Raw genomic sequence first — 21,241 nt, forward strand, 5'->3', positions numbered from 1 at the left:
CTCCAAGTGACTCTGGTGCCTTCCTGAATTTGAGAGCCACTGGTGGTGTATGGCATTCCTAATACCCCTCTCCTTCCTTTGCTTTCTGGTTGTGTGTGTGTGTGTGTGTTTGTGTGTGCATGTGTGTGTGTGTGTTTGAGACAGTCTCTCTCTGTCGCCCAGGCTGGAGTGCAGTGGCGCGATCTCAGCTCACTGCAACCTCTGCCTCCCAGGTTCAAACAATTCTCTTGCCTAAGCCTCCTGAGTAGCTGGGATTACAGGCACACGCCACCATGCCCAGCCCCTTCTCCTCCTTTGCACTCACCTGCGTCTCTCTTCTCCAGGCCCTCATCCAGCTGCCCCCCTACATCTCTCAGTGTGATGAGGTGCTGCAGTTCTTTGAGACAAGACCTGAGGACCTGAATCCCCCCAAAGAGTAAGTTTGTTTGTGGGCTTCCCCAGATGGAGCCCCACAGCCCTCCCTCCTGCCAGTCCAGCCACCCCCAAATAAAGCAAAGTGCAGCCGACCGTGGGTTTCGTCGGCTGAACCCCTGTGAGACTGCACTTAGCCTTCAGAGGTGCTGTAAGTGGATAGTGATCGTCCCGTTTGACAGGTGAAGGAAACTGGCTGAGTGCCACTCCTGTCATCCCATAATACTCTGCACCTGCCCACAGCACTTAGTGAGGTGTGTCGGAACTGGGCAGACTGAGCCCGCGAGGCAGGGGCTGAGCTGTAGATTCATCTAGCTTCTGTCTACAGAGGTGGGTGTGCTCAGGAACTGCCAGGGATGTGAATGCGGGAGCAACCCAAACCGATGAAGACCCCACTGCCAGTAAGCAACGGGGCCCGGATTTCATCCTGACCAGCCAGGCTCCGAAGCTCTCCAAAAAGCCCACTACAGCCCTGCCTCCCTGTCACTTCTCCCTGCAGTGGACAGGCCACTTGCCCAGATGCCTGTCGCTACAGAGCCAGCAGCCCCAGCCACACAGTGCACACCACATAAAACCCAAGCACCGCCTGCCTACCTGCACTTACACACCAACACCCTGGCCAGCCCGGGTGCTTTGGGGAAAGCAGGTGGGGATCTGGCTAATGGAGAAATAGCAGTGGGGAAAAGAGACCAGCCCAAGGAAGGTGCTGGGATTGTCCTGGGGTCACAGGAGCAAGAGCGGGCAGAGTTTGGGGTCCATCTGGGCTCATTCGAGAAGGTCTGAAAAGTACCAGCCAGGCTCTGTTCCAAAAGTAGACGCTGCCACTCTTGGCACTGCGTTCGCTGGATGCCCCAGGCAGCAGCCGTAACCAAGGCTGAGTTTGCCAAGCAGCCAGCCTGGAGGGAGTATGCTGAGCACTGTATGTGTATTAAGGGAGAAACACATGCTCCTTTTTGGAAGTGATCTGCTGGAGTCACAAAATTTTTTTAAATAGACTTGTGAGGAGAAAGCATCAAAGTGTTCTAACAAGTGAAGTCAGGCCATTTATATTTATACACACACACAGCGACCTCCAAAATGGAGTTCACAGACCTCAGAGTGCACCACGCAGGACTGATGGTTTGCTAGCACGCAGTTGAGTAGACCTAAGTCTCTGCAATAAATATATTCCAATATGCACCATTTCCTGTGATGAGCACAGAATGAGTAAACACAGCTTCTCATAGTGAGTGCACAGAAGCGCATGGTTTTGGAGTCAAGGGAGACATTCTGTAAGAGGCAACAGTAAACCTTTGAATCAGATGTCACAAGGGAATGCTTTACCAACATGGAAGCCAAGACACGGTTTCACAAATTTAAAAATAATCATAAAGATACAGAATAATATAAATCTGATAATTTGGGGTGTTTAGCTCATGCTGGCTAATGTTTTTGTTCTTAGTGTATTTGGCGTTGGTGTCTGGTAAGCATTTCCCAGTTTGTATCGCCATCATGAAATATGGGGAAATATTCTCAAAGCACCTTTGTCTACAGTCCTCCCGAGCTTGCAGGATTGAACTGCCATTCAGGCTCATAGCCTCTGGCTTCAATTATAATTTCTACACAAGGTAAATCAAAGGATACAGAGCTTATTGTGTTCCCTTTCCACTTCATTTTCTCACAAAACTGCCCGATAAAAACTGTCATTCCCTCACGCCTGTAATCCCAGCACTTTGGGAGACTGAGGCGGGAGGATTGCTTGAGCTCAGGAGTTCGAGACCAGCCTGAGCAACATAGTGAGACCCTGTCTCTACTAAAAATCAAAAAAAAATTAGCCAGGCATGGTGGTACATGCCTGTAGTCCCAGATACTCAGGAAACTGAGATGGGAGAATTGCTCGGGCCAAGGAAGTTGAGGCTGCAGTGAGCAGTGATCGCTGCTACTGCACTCCAGCCTGGGCGACAGAGGGAGACTCTGTCTCAAAAACAAAAAACCTGTCATTCCTCTCTTACAGATGAGGAAGCTGAGGTTCAGAATAATAAAAGGGACTTTTAACAAAATAGTATTGAAAGAGAGGCACGAGCCGGGCGCGGTGGCTCACGCCTGTAATCCCAGCGCTTTGGGAGGCCGAGGCGGGCGGATCACAAGGTCAGGAGATCGAGACCACGGTGAAACCCCGTCTCTACTAAAAATACAAAAAATTAGCCGGGCGTGGTTGTGGGGCGCCTGTAGTCTCAGCTACTCGGGAGGCTGAGGCAGGAGAATGGCGTGAACCCGGGAGGCGGAGCTTGCAGTGAGCCGAGATCGCGCCACTGCACTCCAGCCTGGGCGACAGAGCGAGACTCCGTCTCAAAAAAAAAAAAAAAAAAAAATGAAAGAGAGGCACGGTTTGGAATAGGTGAAGGTGAATTTTCCCCAGATCAGCCTGAGTCTGAACCTAAGCTCAGTCCCACACAAGAGGCTTACTTGATAGAAAAGAGCCTGAGTTTGCAATCTAGTACACCCAGGTTCGAATCCCGCCTCTGCCACTCCTGGGCTGTGTGGCTGTGGGCCTCCCTCACTTTGCTTCTGGGCTTCCACTTGCTCTATTGTGAAATGGGAGTAGCTGTACTTTTTAGGGTAATGGTGAGGACTGAGTGACTGCCACAGGGAAAAATTCTAAGACCTTGCTAGCTGCTCAGGAAGTGGTGGCTCTTGCTAGTTCCCCTCTTGGAATGCCCAGACATTGCTGTCTTTATTCCAGCGCTGTCTCTTAAGAGTTCATCAAGATGCCCAGCCTGATATACCCTCAGCAGGGAAACTTGCCTGACTACTGTCTTAGTCTGTTCCACCTGCTCTGACAAAAATACCACAGACTGGGTGGCTTAACAAAAATGTATTTCTCACTTTCTGGAGGCTAGAAATCCAAGATCAAGGTGCCAGCTATTTCAGTGCCTGGTGAAGGCCACTTCCTGGTTTGCAGATGTGTCCCCACATGGAGGGGGGAGAGAGAGAGAGCTCTCATGTCTCTTCTTTTTTTTTTTTTCTTTTAATTTTTTGTAGAGACAGGGTCTGGCTATGTTGCCCAGGCGGGTCTGAAACTCCTGGGCTCAAGCGATCCTCTTACCTTCATGTTTCTTCTCATAAAGGTGCAAATCCCATCCTGGGGGCTCCACCTTCATGACCTAATTACCCCCAAAGGGTCCATCTCCAAGCACCATCACACTGGGGGTCAGGGTTTCAACATATGAATTCAGTTTATAGGAGCCACTTTCAAGCCGGGTGAGCTTTGGCAGGTTTTTCCGCCCCTTGCTTCCGTCTCCTCTTATGTAAGATGGGGTGATGACACCTCCCTTACAGCATTGCTTGGGGAATCAAATGAGAGGCTGTAGAGAAAATCGCTCGGGACGTGCTCTGCAGACCTTATTGCCCAAGGGCAGAGGAAGCAGCAGGCAGCAGCCATGAGGGTAGTACTGACATTGGTGTGCGTTCCTTGGGCCCCTGGATTCAACGATAGCCAGATTTTCTTCTACTTTATCTCAGTGTCCTAGAGACTTTAACTTTGGGGAGCATCAAGGACCACTTAGAGATTCCAGCTTTAACTTTGGGGAGCATCAAGGACCACTTAGAGATTCCAGCTTTAACTTTGGGGAGCATCATGGACCACTTAGAGATTCCAGCTTTAACTTTGGGGAGCATCAAGGACCACTGAGAGATTCCAACGAAAGCTTTCTTCCCTCTTCCTGGAGGAGCACCTGCAGTTTCAGGAGGTCCTCACTGGTGCAGAATCCTGTACATGGACCTGAGGTGAAGCAGCCCCGCCCTGGCAGCCCTTCCCATTGTTAGTGCTGGGATTCCTTTGGCCTCTCCGTGGCGAGGGTGGTTGCAGTGGCCCCAGCCTCTGAGCAAGCATCAGACCAACTTAGACACACAGAGGGGAGAGGGCCAGGCCAGGGGCAGCTGCTGTGCTTGGGAGGAGTCTGGTCGTCTTCATTCAAGGAGAGACACTTGGGGACACGGGGTGTAAGCCAGCCCTCGAGAGGAGGTGGGAAGTCCCGGAGGCTGCATGGTGGCTTTGTGGCACTCTCTGGCTTCCTCTCTTTGGTGGCAGAGGCAGCCCCACTAGCTTGCTGTCTTGGGCTTGTAGAAATAGTGCAGGACAGGAGTTCTCAGTGCCCTTGCATCCAGCCAAGGGCACTGGCATTGTTCATTCATTCATCAGCCAGATAGGGAGGGCCTGCTGACTCCCACGGTGGTGGGAAAGCTGTGTGAACATGTGGGTGCACAGGCACCCGTGCATCCACAAATAGAACAGCCACTAAAAATACAAAACACAGCCTAGACTGTACCAAAGAAAGCACCAAGTAACAGCTGAGATAAGCTAGCAAGCATCATGCTGGAGTGTATGTATGTAGTTCTGAGAGCCTTCCTGGAAAGAAAGGGAAGGTTCAAATCTCTTTGTCCCTTCCCAGCTGTGTGACCTTGGACAAATGACTTGCCTTCTCTGAGCTTATTTCCTCATCAGTGAAGCAGGCGTCACTACCCTGGCTCACAGCTCGGTTGTGAGGACTGAGCAAGATCCTACCCATAGAGGATGGTGTCTGGCACAGGGCAGGTGCTTACCTCGTGATGCCTTCCTTTCTTTAAGCCAGGATTTGAAAAGGAAGGAAGGCGGCGAGATTGCCAAGGGCCCAAGGGATGGTTCTGGGGCCACAGCAGGCAGTCTCAGCTGGGCCCTGGTTGTTGGTTTAGGGATAGTTAACTTGAGGGTTATACCCAGTGGGGTTGGTCTGTTGGTCAGGATCCTGAAGGTCAACCCATGTTAGGGCTTGAGATGGACTTTGGGGGTCTTTCCCAGCCAGCTGGTGCTATTGGAGGAGGGTTTTGGCCGCCATGAGTAGGAAAACTTGGGAACACCCCAAGCATGTCACACCAAGAAGATGACCCACCTGCTTGAGCAAACGCATGCTGTGGCTGCCTGAACCCAAGAGCCCCCTGCCATCCCCACTCCCGTGCTCTGGCTGGGACAGTGGAAGCAGGGGTGCGTGGCTCAGTAGGAGCCCGGGACTTAAACCCAGACCACAGCTCAGGTCGCAGGCCTGGATGGCAGCTCTGGCAGCTGGTGCTTTCTGTAGAAGCAGCCTGGTGGAACCTTCGTTACTGCGTCTTGATGCAGCAGCTAAGAGGGGAACTTCGGTCACTAGATGGTCCAGGTGGTGGTCAGGAGAGTGGGCTCCAGCCAGACTTCCGGGCTCCAGTCCCGGGCCTGGTACCTCACCTTTCTGGGCCTCAGTATCTTCATCTGCACAATGGAGTAACCCTCAAAGGGATGCATGAGGACACAGTGAGTCAGTCCCAGTGTAGCTTTCTGACCAGGGCCCAGTGAGTGCCAGTGAGGGTGGGCCAGGACATTCCACTCTGACCCTCACCCTTCTCTGCATGGGCGCTGTGAAGTCAACCTCGGTGATGTTATCCCTGGAGGGAGGACATCACCACCGGCCCGGCCCAACCTGGCCAGACTCTGCTACGCCTCCCAGACATACAGGAGGCCTGTAGTCCCTGGCTCCTGGGCTTGGCTTAGCTCCCTCCCTGCTCTCTCCCAGGTTGCTCTGAAGCATTATTACATGGTGGTTAAAAACCCAGAATGGAATAGACATTTCTCGAAAGAAAATGCACAAATAGCCAATAAGCATATGAGAAGATACTTGCATCATTATCCATCAGGAAATGCAAATCCAAGCTACAGTGAAATATCATTAGATCTAATTCACACCCGCTAGAATGGCTGTAATCAGGAAGATAGATAGATCAGGCACGGTGGCTCATACCTGTAATCCCAGCACTTTGGGAGGCCGAAGCGGGCAGATCACCTGAGGTCAGGATTTCAAGACCAGCCTGGCCAACATAGCAAAACCCCGTCTCTACTAAAAATACAAAAATTAGCGTGGTGGCGGGTGCCTGTAATCCCAGCTACATGGGAGGCTGAGGCAGGAGAATCGTTTGAACCTGGGAGGCAGAGATTGCAGTGAGCCGAGATCATGCCACTGCACTCCAGCCTGGGTGACAGAGCGAGACTCCACCTCAAAAAAAAAAAAAAAAAAAAAAGAAGATATGTAACAAACATTGTCAAGGATATGAAGAAGTTGGAACCTTCATACGTTGCTGGTGGGATATAAAATGATGCAGTTGCTGTGGACATCTGCGTGGCACTTCCTCAAAAAGTTAAACCTGGAGTTACCATATGACCTAGCAATTCCTCTCTTAGGTATATAACCAAGAGAAATAAAAATACATGTCCATACAAAAACTTGTACACAGATGTTCACAGAAACATTTTTTAAAAGAGCCAAAGAGTGGAAACAACCCAAATGTCCAGCGACTCAGTAATGGGTAAACAAATTGTGGTTTATCCACACAATGGAATATTACTTAGCAACAAAAAGGAATGAAGTACTGATACATGCCACAACACGGATGAACCTCAAACACCCTATCCCGAATGAAAGAAGCCGGACACAAAAGGCCACGTGTTATATGATTCCGTTTATATGAAACATCCAGAGTAGGCGAATCGTTAGAGACAGCAAGCAGATTTCTGGTTGCCAAGGGCTGGAGGACGTGGAATGGGAAGTGACTAATAACGGGTATAGGGCTTCTTTTTGGAGTGATGAAAGTGATTTGGAATTAGTGGTGATGGTTGGATAACCTTGTGAATACACTAAAAACCAGTAAATTGTGTATCTTTAAAGGATGAGTTTTTGTTTGTTTGTTTTGTTTTGTTTTTGACACAGAGTCTCACTCTGTCTCCCAGGCTGGAGTGCAGTGGCAGGATCTCGGCTCACTGCAGCCTCCACCTCCCAGGTTCAAGCAATTCTCCTGCCTCAGCCTCCTGAGTAGCTGGGATTACAGGTGCCCGCCACCACACCTGGCTCATTTTTGTATTTTTAAATAGAGATGGGGTTTCACCATGTTGGCCAGGCTGGTCTCCAATTCCTGACCTCAGGTGATCCGCCCACCCCAGGCCTCCCAAAGTGCTGGGATTACAGGTGTGAGCCACCGCTTCTGGCCTAAAGGATGAGTTTTATGGTTTGTCAATTATATCTCAGTTTTTTTAAAGTTAGTTAGATCTGGGTTCAAATTCTAGTTGTGCGACCTTGAGCAAATTACTTAGCCTCTCTGTTTCTCATCTGTAAAATGGGAATAAGAATAATACTTATTCCCTATGATCATTGTGCGTGTTGAATGAGTGAACTACAAGTGCCTAGCAGGGTGCTGGCACTGGGTCTAGTACCATTTAACAATACTAGCTAATGCTACTGTTGCCACAATGTCCATCCCAACCGAAGCACTTCAAACTTTATTAGTCTTGAGATAACTTACTTTAAAGTGCTTTGTAAGCCCTAATTTGTAATGCTGCATTTGTGATACAGTTGCTTTCCCCACCCCCCGGCCCCCGGCCCCCCCAAGATGGAGTCTTGCTCTGTCACCCAGGCTAGAGTGCAGTGGCACGAGCTTGACTCACTGCACCTCCACCTCCCAGGTTCAATTGATTCTCCTGTCTCAGCTTCCCGAGTAGCTGGGACCACAGGCGTGTGTCACCACGCCCAGCTAATTTTTGTATTTTTAGTAGAAACAGGGTCTCACCATGCTGACCAGGCTGGTCTTGAACTCCTGACCTCAGATGATCCACCCACCTCAGCCTCCCAAAATGCTGAGATTACAGGCATGAAGCACCATGTCTGGCTGATACAGTTGCATTTATAAACTCTGACATGGTCAACGAATGTAAGGGAGTCCCTATTCATTATTCCCTGTAGTAGTGTCTAGCCCCATAGTAGTGTCTCCCCTGTCACCACTGGGAAGGTGCACTGTGTTCACTGCTATCCAAACTTCTGCCCAGTTTTAATGTGTTCCGTGTACACTTACTGCCAAGCACTTTCTGTCCCATGTCTATGGCTTAGGGGACCCCAAGAAATGGGGCAGGGACCTCTGCTGTGCCTGATGAGGTAGGCATCAGCCTCAGTGCAGTGTGAGAACCTAACTCCTATTTTCAAACTGTGCAACCCGCTTCAGCTCCTCCCCAGGGCTTCCAGTCTACAAATAAATGGTGACGCTGGTCCCCAGGGCACCAGAGCACTTATCAGGCAAAGGGGGAAAATTAAGAGAAATTCTTTCTCTTTGAAGAAGTCAGGGTCCCTCTAGTTGGCCTGGATTTTATTCATTCACTGATGATGTTGTGGGGGATGGAGAATCGCAGTTTCCTAGCAGAATAACTCATGTCAATACATGACAAGTACTGACTCATTACTCTTTCCCACCCCCTTTCTTTCCTGTACAGGGAGCACATTGGGAAAAAGAAATCTGGTAAGAATATTTTCTATTTTCTTCTGTTCTCTTCAGTTTTCGGCAAACCCCAGCTGAGCACCTACCGTGCACCAAACCCCAGCTGAGCACCTACCGTGCACCAGGCCCTGGGTTCCATGCTGAGGATACAGTGATGTGGGGTGGTTGAATTGGTAGATGGATGGATGGATGGATGGATGGATGGATGGATGCTTGATTGATTGGTTGATACCCCATCCCATTTCCCAGAAATAGTATTTGAGGTTGTTTCATCTAATATACCAAAAAACTGCCAAGTGGTTGAGACTTGGAGTCTTCCCCAGAGAATGCCTTCGTGGAGAAGGGGAGGCAGACTTCTTCCTAGCCATGCTATTGGGAGCTAAATGCCTTTGTTCCACTTTATACAGAGCAACGTGGTAGCTGAGAGCTAAGAACATTCTTCTCAGGTGTGATAAGGGGTCGGAAAGGAGGGACCCTGGGTCTTGATGAAGGATCAGGAGCTTTCCATAGAGTGAAGGGCATCCCAGGCTGAGGGGATGGCCAGGCACAGGGCAGGAATATGCAGTAGATTTGGGCCGTATCCATTTGACATCCTCAGCACCAGGCCCCAGCCCTTTTTGGGCAATGACAGAGGCAGTGTCAAGCGATTCCAATCCCTATTGCCATTCTCCCCGAAGTACATTATATCCCCTCCTAATAATCTTTCCATTTCCTGGATGACACAACTCTTCTCTCAGAAGCAATTATGGAGAAAGAGGAGGTGGGAACTAGGGTATGCACAGAGGAATGATTGAGCGCTCCCCTGGGGTTTATACGTTTATGTAAACAGTGGCCCAACTTTTTCTTCCTGCCACCCGAGATCATCCTCTACATCTGCAAAGGCCCGGCCCAGACCTCACCTGGAGCCAGTGTGGACTTCAGAACTTCCAGAATCCAGGGCTCTTTAGTTTCCTAGGATGGCAGGAGGTTTGAAGGGGTTGATGAGGATCAGAGGTGCAAGCAGAGATCCTAGAAGTGAAAAAGGATGCCCCCTCTCATGGGCCTCAGTTTCCTCATCTGTAAAATGGGGTTGATCATAGCAATCTGCCTTGTGGGATTATTATAGGATTTATAATCATATTTGTGAGGCACCTAGAACAGTGCCTGGCACATTGTCAGTAATGTATGTTTGATGCTGTTTTTGTTACTACTACTACTGTTACTTAGAGTACATGGGTGTCCCTGACCAGCAGTAGTATATCAGTTCATTCTCACAGTGCTATAAAGAAATACCTGTGACTGGATGATTTATAAAGAAAAGAGGTTTAATTGGCTCATGGTTCTGCAGGCTTTACAGGAAGTACGGTGGCTTCTGCCCAGCTTCTGGGGAGGCCTCCGGGAGCTTTCCATCATGGCGGAAGGCAAAGGCGGAGCAAGCAGTTCTTACATGGCAGGAGCAGGACCGAGAGAGAGGGGCGGTGCTACACACTTTTAAACAACCAGATCTCCTGAGAACTCCACCTCAAGACAGCACCAAAGGGATGGTGTTGAACCATTTATGAAGGACCCACCCCCATGATCCAATCACCTCCCACCAGCCCCCACTTCCAACATTGGGGATTACAATTCGACATGAGATTTGGGTGGGGACACAGATCCAAACCATATCAAGTAGAAATTCCGAATTCACAAGCTCCAGTACCTTTGCTGCCCCTGGGTACAGCCCTGTGGTCAACTTTACAGGCCCCGCAGTCATTCCCTCTGCCTCAAGGAATGGCGTCGGGAATTAACTTCAGCCTTTTCCCAACCAGTTCAATTATAGCTCCTCTTTCTAGTTTAATAGGTACTGGCCAGAGCCATGGCATCCTGCTAAAGCTGCAAATAGTTCCAGAGCCCCAAGGATAATTATATGTTTCTTAGAAAAGAGCAGAGAGAAGAGGAGCTGCCACTCTTGGGCTGGCAGAGTTTCTGGTTTCGAGTGTGTAGAGACTTTCCCTAGAAGGAATGAGTGTGGGAGGGTAGAGAAGAGAGGAAAGAGACAGCTCTGGTTTGTGACAAACACAAATGTCCAGTCGGAACGGGCTTGATGAGGGGATTTGTCTGGAAAAGGGAGAAAAAGCTCTAATTTGTGGTGACTGCTGTTACATCATTCACCTGAAATGATGGGGACGGATTTATTTATAGTTCAACTGGTTGGAAAATAGCATCTTTCTTCATTCAAACTAAGAACCCAAGCTGGGATTAGCCTTCTATCTTATGTGACCTTTGAACACTTCCTTTATTTTAGAATCAGCCTTTTGGATTGAATTTTAAAGGGATCTAACGTTGACAGACTAACTCCTGAGATTTCTCCACCAAAACTCTGCGTTGGAGAAGGCTTATCTGCCTCTGGCATTTCCCAGTCATGACTGACTGGCTGGCTCCTATAGACTTTGGCTAATGTGGTCTCAAATTCTGCTCATCCTGCAGAAAATGAATCTTCTCACTAAAAGTCAAGAGATCATCTGATTATTTGAGGAGCATATTTCTTGCTGATTTTTCTAACCTTTACTTAAAAGCATTCTTTGTTTACTGACTCTTTCAGCAAGATCGACAGTATAGCGAATTTTTGGAAGGAAAATCCCACTTTGCCCTTCATCTTAAAAATTCAAGACATGTCATCATGAAGAAAAAAATATGCCCAAACAGAAAACTTCTGTGGTAGATTAGGCACTGTACATCTTGAGAATATTTTATAACACTTAAAAATAAAAATCACCCTTCCAATGTCAGACTTTCCTCTTTCTCATCCCCTCTTCTCTCATATTTCCTGCTGGGCCACAAAAGTGATAATCCTTGCCTAGGAATCCTTTGATTTCACACTTGGCAACTCCTGGAATTTAGCTTTAGTTGCCTGCCTCAACATTTAGACATTGCAATTATTATGGCATTATAGAGCTTGGCTGCAATATCACCCTCCACCAGTAGGTGTCTTCACTTAACAACTAAACGGCCTGAAGCCTAATTTGAAACTCCTGGTAGATCAAATGAATGAACTTTTTTCATCAGTTTCAATAAGTTGAGTGCTCTGAGTGAAATGAAGCAACTTACTCTGAAAGAATTGGTGCTGAAAAAGCAACTCCATGCGTTCTCTGAACCACTTCATGGCAGAGAACTACAGTCTAAGTTACTGCCATGGAAAAACGTCAAGGAGATTGTAGTCTTGGACCTGGCCCCAGAGCAAGTCTTGGAGGAAGTGCCAGCCCTGAGCCCTGTGCCAGTCCTTGGTGTGCTCCAGCCAACCCAGAGTCCCAGCCCAGAGCTCTCTGCCCTCCTCAATTCCTGGCTCTCTGTCTTGCTTATAGCAAATCTCATGATTCCTTGGTTCTGTCATTCTGTCACTGCTCATCGTTTTGCCAAATCCCATTGGCAGACTGGTTAGGAGAGTTAGTGCAGAAATGCCCAGCACATTCATCAGAGTCCTGAAAATTGTATGTGATGCAACTGTGCCACCATCAGGTGTTAAAACTGGGTGGCAAAAGTTGAGCTTTTTGGACAGAGTAACCTGACTTAACTGGATCTTCACTTAACTGAAGCCCTCTTTCTACTTATAAGCAAGGAAGAGTCATCTTTAATTAATAAGTTTATAAACTTATAAGGATGCCTGGAGCCTTGCATAGAGGAGGAAAGGTTTCTAGAAGTCTTCATTTATCCTTTGTTCATTCACCCCACAAATGTCTGTTGTACACCTGTGCTGGATGCTGAATGAACAAGACAGGTACAGTTATTCATTCAATATTTATTTAATGTATAATTTATTTATAATTTATTTAAGCACCTACTAGGTGCTTAATAAATATTAAATGAGTAACTTTATCTGTACCTGGTAGTGCTCTAGGTCCCAAGGTGGAAACCATTCTCACGGTCAGGTAGAAAAGACACCTGTATAAACAAAGTGAAATGTGAAGGAAGGCATTTGAATGCTCCCTGAGGTAGGAAGTCATTAAAGCTGAGGGGGGCGGGGTTTGGGGTTTGTTTGTTTGTTTGTTTGTTTTTTGAGACGAAGTCTTACTCTGTTGCCCAAGCTGGAGTGCAGTGGCGTGATCTCAGCTCCCTGCAACCTCTACCTCCCAGGTTCAAGCAATTCTCCTGCCTTAGCCTCCTGAGTACCTGGGATTACAGGCACACACCACCATGCCGGGCTAATTTTTGCATTTTTAGTAGAGATGAAATTTCACTATGTTGGCCAGGCTGGTCTCAAACTCCTGACCTCCTGATCCGCCTGCCTTGGCCTCCCAGAGTGCTGGGATTACAGGCACCTGGCAGAGCTGAGTTTTAAACTGTTCCTTCCTTCATTCAGACACTTACTGAGCCCTAGTAAGAAGCCATCCATGTTCTAGGCCAGGGACTGACAAACTTTTTCCAAAGGGTCAGATGGTGAATATGTTAGCCTTTATAGGCCACATACAGTCTCTGTCACTACTACTACCAATAATAACAATAATTCTTTCTCATTTTCTCCTTCCTCTTCTCCTTCTTCTTTACAGCTCTTAAAAAATATAAAAACCTTCAGCCAGGCTTGGTGGCTCACACCTATAGTCCCAGCAGTTTGGGAGGCTGAGGCAGGCAGATCACCTGAGGTCAGGAGTTCGAGACAAGCCTGGCCAACATGGTGAAACCCTGTCTCTACTAAAAATATAAAAATTAGCCGGGCATGGTGGTGCATGCCTGTAATCCCAGCTACTCAGGAGGCTGAGGCAGAATTGCCTGAACCCAGGAGGCGGAGGTTGCAGTGAACCGAGATTGCACCAGTGTACTCCAGCCTGGGCGACGAGCAAAACTCCACCTCAAAAAAAAAAAAAAAAAAATATATATATATATATAAAAAAATATATATATATATATATATATATTTTTTTTTTTTTTTTTTTTTTTTTTTTTGAGACGGAGTCTCGCTCTGCCGCCCAGGCTGGAGTGCAGTGGCCGGATCTCAGCTCACTGCAGGCTCCGCCTCCCGGGTTCACGCCATTCTCCTGCCTCAGCCTCCCGAGTAGTTGGGACTACAGGCGCCCGCCACCGCGCCTGGCTAGTTTTTTGTATTTTTTAGTAGAGACGGGGTTTCACCGTGTTAGCCAGGATGGTCTCGATCTCCTGACCTCGTGATCCGCCCGTCTCGGCCTCCCAAAGTGCTGGGATTACAGGCTTGAGCCACCGCGCCCGGCCTATAAAATATATTTTTAATATATATAAAATATATATTATATATTATCTATAAAATACATTTTATATATATAATGTATATATATACGCATTCTTAGCTCCCCTTGCACCAAAACACATGACAGGCCTACAAGCCTTTAGGCAGTGTGAACATAGCAGTGAACAAGAGACTGTCCCTGCCCTTGTGGCACTTCTAGAGTAGAAAAGTAAACAAGGAGACGAGTAAATATACAGAACCTATGACAGTTTTTGAAAGCACTATGGAAGAAATAAAACTGAATGAGGCAGTGCAAGGCAGGCAGGGAAGGTCTCATTGATAAGATGCCACTTGAGCAGGAACCTGAAGGAAAGGAGAGCAAAGGCTATGCAGGTATCTGGAGAAGACTGTCCCCAACAGCAAATGCAAAAATCTCTGTAGTAGAAACAGGCTTTGCGTGAGAAGGACTGGCAAGGACGCTACTGATCAGAGACTAGCGACCAAAGATACAAGTGAATTAGGTTTGACTACAAGCGCAGAAAATCCAAAATACTTGTGACTTAAACAGCTGAACTTTTTTCTTCTTAGTTCAAATCCCAGAGATAGTCCAGGAGTGATAGAGTGTTCAATGGTAGCAGGGACCCAGGCCCCCATCTTGCTGCTCTGCCACACAACACCAGCATTCCCAAGGCTGCTTATGACCCAAGATGACTGCTGCAGCACCAGCCATCACATTGACATTTCAGCCAGCAGTAATGAGGAAAGGGTGACACAGAATCAGTTACCTCCTGTAAGGATTCTTACCAAGCACGTGCACACAATTCCACACTTATATCCCATTGTCTGGGGCTTAGTTACATGACCACTCCCAACTATAAAGGAGTCTTATTCCAAGTGGCCCCGTGCCCTGCCAAAACTCAGGAATTCTATTACTATAGAAGAAATAGAGGATAGGGAATAAGTAACCATCTGTGCCACACTGGGGAGAGTGAAGGAGATGAGGTCTAATAACGTATCAAAAGGCTGGGCGCAGTGGCTCTCAACTGTAATCCCAGCACTTTGGGAGACTGAGGCAGGTGGATTGGTTGAGCCCAGGAGTTCAAGACCAGTCTGGACAACATGGCGAAACCCCAACTCTATTTGAAAAAAAAAAAAAAAAACTGATCAGAGGCGGATTAGACAGGGCCCTGTAGGCCACTGAGGGTTTTCACAAGTGAAGTGAGGACCATCACAGGGACTTGACCTTTGAGAAACATGTTCTGACACGTCTTTTAAAAGGATCACTCTAGCTGCTATATTGAAAAACAGATGGCAGCCGGGCGCGGTGGCTCAAGCCTGTAATCCCAGCACTTTGGGAGGCCGAGGCAGGCCGATCACTTGAGGTCAAGAGTTCAAGACCCACCTGGCCAACATGGGTGAGACCCCATCTCTACTAAAAATACGAAAATTAGCTGTGTGTGGTGGTGCATGCCTGTAGTCCCAGTTACTCGGGAGGCAAGAGAATCGCCTGAGCCCTGGGGGCAGAGGTTGCAGTGAGCTGAGGTCGTGCCACTGCACTCCAGCCTGGGCAATAGAGCAAGGTTCTATCTCAAAAAATAAAATAAAATAAATGGCTGGGCACGGTGGCTCACACCTGTAATCCCAGCACTTTGGGAGGCCACAGCGGGCAGATCACCAGGTCAGGAGATCAAGACCATCCTTGCCAACACGGTGAAACCCCGTCTCTACTGAAATACAAAAATTAGCCAGGTGTGGTGGCGGGCGCCTGTAGTCCCAGCTACTCAGGAGGGTGAGGCAGGAGAATCGATTGCACCTGGGAGGGAGAGGTTGCAGTGAGCCGAAATTGCACCCCTGCACTCCAGCCTAATGACAGAGCAAGACTTTGTCTCAAAAAAAAAAAAAAAAAAAAAAAAAAAGCAAACAAATAAATTACAGGGTCAAGGCTGGTAGCAGGGACCAGTTAGGCTAAGAACAGGTGGTTCCCATTGAAATAAGGAGGAGAGGTTGAGACATCCCAGGCAGAGAAAATAATAACCCCTGCAAAGGCACCTTCATGCTTTGCAGGTGCACCAGGGATGAAGTGGCCAAAGGACAAGACCAGAAGGCAAGCCGAGCCCATGGCAGGTGCTGGGCAAGGAGTGGCATGACCAGAGTAGCATTTTTGAGCAAGCGTTCTGGCTGCTGTATGGAGGGCAGACTGGAGGGGCAGGACAGAGACCAGTTACAGCATCTGCCTCCCCTCCCCTGGCCCCAGCAAAGCCCCTTTCAGACCCTGGTGCAGAGGGTGTGGCTCCGTGAGGACATGGTGAAGCCGGGTGATGGAGCACTGCAGAGAAAGTCGCCTGCGTGAAACCTGTGGCTCGGTGAGGAAATCCTCACAGCCACTCCCTGACCCCACACCAGCCGGTGACTGCCTGCCTGGAAGACGTGGGCCTGTCTCCGAGCATTAACCGGGACAGCAGGTGCAGGCACCAACCTGGCTGTGAAGTGGGGGCTTTTTCTCTTTTCTTTCCAGTTCTTTCTCTCAAGCTGAGGGACAGGGTAGCACACTTACCTGGTCCAGCTCACCTGAGGGCCCAGATAGAAGGGAAACTGCACTCCTGGGGTTTTGAGCCCTCGGGCAGGCTAGATCCTGGGGTAGATGCTGGATTCTACCAGATGGTAGATTCACAGAGAATAGTGACTCTAGTGACCAGGACAGGTTGTCAAAAGCCTTCAAAAGCCAGCATCCTACATTCATTGATTCACTGGACAGCACCTTCAAGGAGCTAGTAAGTGCCAGGTGGTTCAGAGGCAATCAAGGCCACTGCCCTCAAGAAGCTCATTGTGAATGGGGCCAGCGGGAAGGGGGCGTGAAGCAGCACACTCTCAGGCCACTGCTCACGTGTCTGGGCCGGCTTGGGGGAACTGTCTTCTTGAGTCTAGAAAAGTCGGCCCTGCCACCTGACCTCGGGGGAAGTGGAGGATGAGGAGAGGGCTGGAAATAGCAGACAAGCCTTGAGACATGCAGAGATGTCAGACTGAGCCTGACCAGGCCCTCGGGGGAGGACAGCCCTTCTTCCCCCGTCATCTTTTCTTTTCTCACTGCTGTGCCCCAACACACAGGAGAGCCTGGAGCCAAGTGGACAGAGTCCAGCATTGCCCATAGCCAGCTGTGTGATGCAGAGAAAGTCACTTAACATCTCTGAGCCTCTGTGTTCCTGCCCACAAAATGGGGGTGGCAGTACCCAGCTTGCAGGGCAGCTGTGTTGAGATGGTTTCTGTGCTGTCTGTAGGCTGTGATAGGCCCTCATTGAGGCTGCTTCCTGCCCGATCTTCTGAACCATGAGCCTGCATCTTCTGTTTCTTTCCTGCTCTCTCTTCCTCTGTTCTCCTCATGCTTTCTCTATGCAGAGGGCAAGTGGCAGGGTTGTCCCCAGCCCAAAGGCCCTCCCGTTTCCCTGTTACCCTCTGGCAGGGAGGATGAGTGGCCAGAGCATGGGCACAGAGCCGAGAAGCAGTACCCTTCACCCAGCTACAATGCCCTGTTCTGCTTTTTCACATCAAAAATCCAGACCGCATGGTTCTGACAAGGGGCTTCTGTACTCCTTCTGGTTGCAGAGGCTGGAGTGCAGTGGTGTGCTGGTGGACACTTGAACTACCAGCTCTCCAGTGGAGAAGCCCTGCTCGGTAGCATTTACCAATTTCTGTGGTGTAAATACTCCCACCATGGCCAATTTCAAGCCAACGAGACACCACCCAACAGAGTGGGGAGAGATGCACAAAGTCATCTGTGTGCGCTGGTTCTCCCACGCTGCTCCACGATTAGGTGGTTTTTGGTTTGGTTTGGTTTGGTTTGGTTTTTGTTTTTTTTTTTTGTGGGGGGTAATAGGGGACGGAGTTTTGTTCTGTCACCCAGGCTGGAGTGCAGTGGTGCGATCTCAGGTCACTGCAACCTCTGCCTCCCAGGTTCAAGCGATTCTCGTGCCTCAGCCTCCTGAGTAGCTGGGACTACAGGCGCACGCTAGCATGCCCAGCTCATTTTTGTATTTTTAGTAGAGACGAGATTTTGCTATGTTGGCCAGGCTGGTCTTGAACTCCTGACCTCAGGTGATCCACCCTCCTCGGCTTCCCAAAGCGCTGGGATTACAGACGTGAGCCACCACGCCTGGCCAACTGGGTGCATTTTGACACAAAATGTGGGGTTTCCTGGATATTTTAATGATTTATGGGAACAATAGGAAAGACTATTTTGAATCAGGACTTTTAGAATACCAGGGCCCTCCTGTGACCACAAATGCCTGGGTGCCCTTCCCCCATATTTAGCCTGCTGCTCTAAAAGTCACCCAGCTGCCCGCTTCTCTCTGGAGTCTCTGAACTCAGATGCCCTTGCTATTTAAATCACCTGTATTCTGCATTATCTTTTCGTTTATTTGTCAGATATGTCTTAGTGCTTAACCAGGGCTGCACGACTCCCAGGAAGCTGTCCACCCTGAATCCCGTGGCACGGCCTCCCTGATGCACCCTCTACTTCATTCCCTTCTGCTGCCACCGCCCTGGTCCAGGCCACCGTCACCTCTTCCTTGACAACTTCATGTCCTCCAACTACTCTCCTGCTTTCTTTCTTGTCAGCCTCTGATCCATTCTCCACATGGCAGTCAGAATTATCTTTTTAAAGATGTGACTCTTGTCATTCCTTTCTTAAAGCCCTTAAGTGACTTTCTACTTCAAGGTTAAAAGCAACCCAACTTCTTTACTTGGCCCCGAAGGCCCTGCCTGATCTGACCCATGCTTTCCTCGGGGACCTCACTCAGAACACTCTTTCCATGTACTTCCTCACCTAGCCTCCTTCCAGTCCCGAAGACCCCAAGTCCTTTCCCATCTCAGAGTGTGCCTACACTGCTCTTCCCCGATTCTCCTTATGACCCCTCCTCCTCTCTCAGGTCCCTGTGTTATGTCACCTCCTTAAGGAGGTCTTGCCAGCCACCCCGTTTAATATAGCATTGTCTTTCCCCTTCATTTTCTGTCCCAGCATCTGGTTGTTTCCAGCAATTTATCATAAACTAATGCTTATATAATTCTATATCTTATTAATTATATATACTTATGTACTTGTCTGTCTCTGTGACTAGATTGAGTTACTTGAGGCTGGGAGTCATAGCTGTTTTATTCACCGTTGTACTCTTTAGAGTGTCTGGAACATCAGTGGTGATTTCATAGATTAGTAGGTGAGTGATTTTGGATGGATGATGAGATGGTTGATGGATGATGGTGTTTAATTGGATAGATCATGAGTGGATAGATGGTTGAATGGATGGCAGATAGATGAATGTTTGGTTGGATGGATGATGGATGGATGGATAATGGAGGACAGATGGATGGATGGATGGATGGATGGACAGACGGACGGACATATGGATAGACAAGTGGATGGATGGACAGATGGATGGAGGAATGGCTAAGTATGAATGAATGAGCTTTCCCACTAGGCTGTGAACATCTTCAGGGCAAGTACCATATCTTAATCGACTCAAACCCCAGTGCCTGCACAGAATAGCACTTGGTCAATTTTGGTGGCTGAGTAAGCACATGAATAGAAGAATGAATAGATCAAGTCACCCTTGAGACGACTCCTGTAACTGCTTCTTTTTTATTTGGAATGTCCTCTTAACCCGCCCTACTGCTCTGGCTCCTGCTCTTTCAAGCATGGTGGTGGCCAGATGTCATGTCTGTTTCCTATCCACAGGGGGTGACCAAACCTCAGTGGACCCCATGGTCCTGGAGCAGTACGTGGTGGTGGCCAACTACCAGAAGCAGGAGAGTTCGGAGATCAGCCTCAGCGTGGGGCAGGTGGTGGACATCATCGAGAAGAATGAGTCAGGTGGGGACCTAGACCATCTCCCTCTCCCACTACCCTGTCACCAGGCCCCTAGGACAGGAAACATTTGGAAACTCAGAAACTGAAGTGGCCGGTCCAGACTGGCCAGTTCCCATAGATCCGGCCTAGGGTTTCCGAGAAAGAGGCCTCTGTTTAATCACTGTGCTCAAATATCCCACCTGGTCACCACTCACCATTATCCTGTTGGTTCAGATGGTACCGATTTGTTCTAACGTTTGCATTTTATAAACATTCCTTCTGGTTCTAAAGTACTTGCAGATACAGTCCAGCATTCGCTGGAAATGTGCGCTGTTGGTTTGCCTTTGCTTACCCGTGGGAGTCTTCAAGAAGGCTCGATCGCTCTGGGCTCTAATGGGACAGACACATTCCCTGTCCCCTTAGCCTACCTGCCCATCACAGGGACCACTGGTCATGGACACTGGCTGGGTCTGGGACAGAATGTGGTATGATTGAGCCACTTAACCTGGATTTCCATCGGAATTCCACATTTCACAGTAGTTCAGGTGGCTTCATTCTCTGACTGTTAGTTTTCTAATCTACAGAATAAAAACTTCTGCTGTGAAGAGTGATGGTAAAGATTAAGTGAGATGATATACAAAGAGTGCTTAAACTTGTGCTTAGCACACAGTAGATGCTCCAAAAAACGTGGGTTTCCTTCCCCTTTGCCTTCCTTAGCTACAAAGCAGCCATCGCACCCCATTGAAGGCGAAGAGCAGGAAATAAGCAGATCCTCCCTGGGAAAATGCAGTGGAAACCACTGGGTTTGTTGTGGCTGACATGTGATGTTAGCTAATCATATCATTAGTTGCAGTCTCTGTGACAGCCCAATGGCTAGTTGAGGTCCAAAGAATGGGAAGGGCGATGTTTCCAACATCATCTGGATGATGGTGGCATTAGTCATGAGACCAGCGCCAGCCAGGCAAACTTCCTTCGTTACTCAACATAGGAGTTGCCATCCCTGCTTCACAGCTGATACAACCATGACTCCAAGTGACTCAGTCACTCACCCCACATCGCACAACAGGCTGCAGAACCGGAATTCCAAACCAACTCCAGCAGCCCCCAAGGCCATGTGACTTTCCAATTCCTGAGAATGAGTGTATGCAGATTGTGTGCTGTGGCTAGGACACACCATGGGGATGTAAAGGCAGGAGCACCCACTGCCCACGGCCCCCAGCTTGCAGGAAGTCAGGAAGCTTCGGTGACTGGGAAGAAGAGTAGGGGCCAGGAAGAGTGTTGGTATGTGCAGAGGGCAGCAAAAAGAAGGGAGAGGGTGAGTGGGTACCTCTTCAAGTAGCCAACACACTGATGACATTTATTTTCAATTATATTGTACTTATTCAAGTAATATATGGATACATTATTCTTAGAAGATTAATGATAAAACTAAAATCTATTTTTTCTACCAGCTTCAACCCTAACCCCCTTTCTGAACCCCAGATAACCCTTCTATCCGTTAGGTATGAATCTTTCTTGAAAATGTTCTATACACTTGT

General features: G+C 48.5%; 1 protein-coding gene across 1 annotated transcript in view; it reads left to right on the forward strand.

The window, feature by feature from the left end:
• Positions 1-21,241, forward strand: part of SH3PXD2B (SH3 and PX domains 2B) — a 119,536-nt gene that overhangs the window by 70,118 nt on the left and 28,177 nt on the right. Inside the window, exons 5-7 of the mRNA XM_050793167.1 lie at positions 324-415; positions 8,708-8,733; positions 19,593-19,727. Of these exons, the coding sequence (XP_050649124.1) occupies positions 324-415; positions 8,708-8,733; positions 19,593-19,727 (253 nt within the window). The remainder of the gene's footprint in view (positions 1-323; positions 416-8,707; positions 8,734-19,592; positions 19,728-21,241) is intronic.

This window comes from Macaca thibetana, chromosome 6 (assembly GCF_024542745.1).
Source record: "Macaca thibetana thibetana isolate TM-01 chromosome 6, ASM2454274v1, whole genome shotgun sequence".
NCBI classification, from domain to species: Eukaryota; Metazoa; Chordata; class Mammalia; order Primates; family Cercopithecidae; genus Macaca; species Macaca thibetana.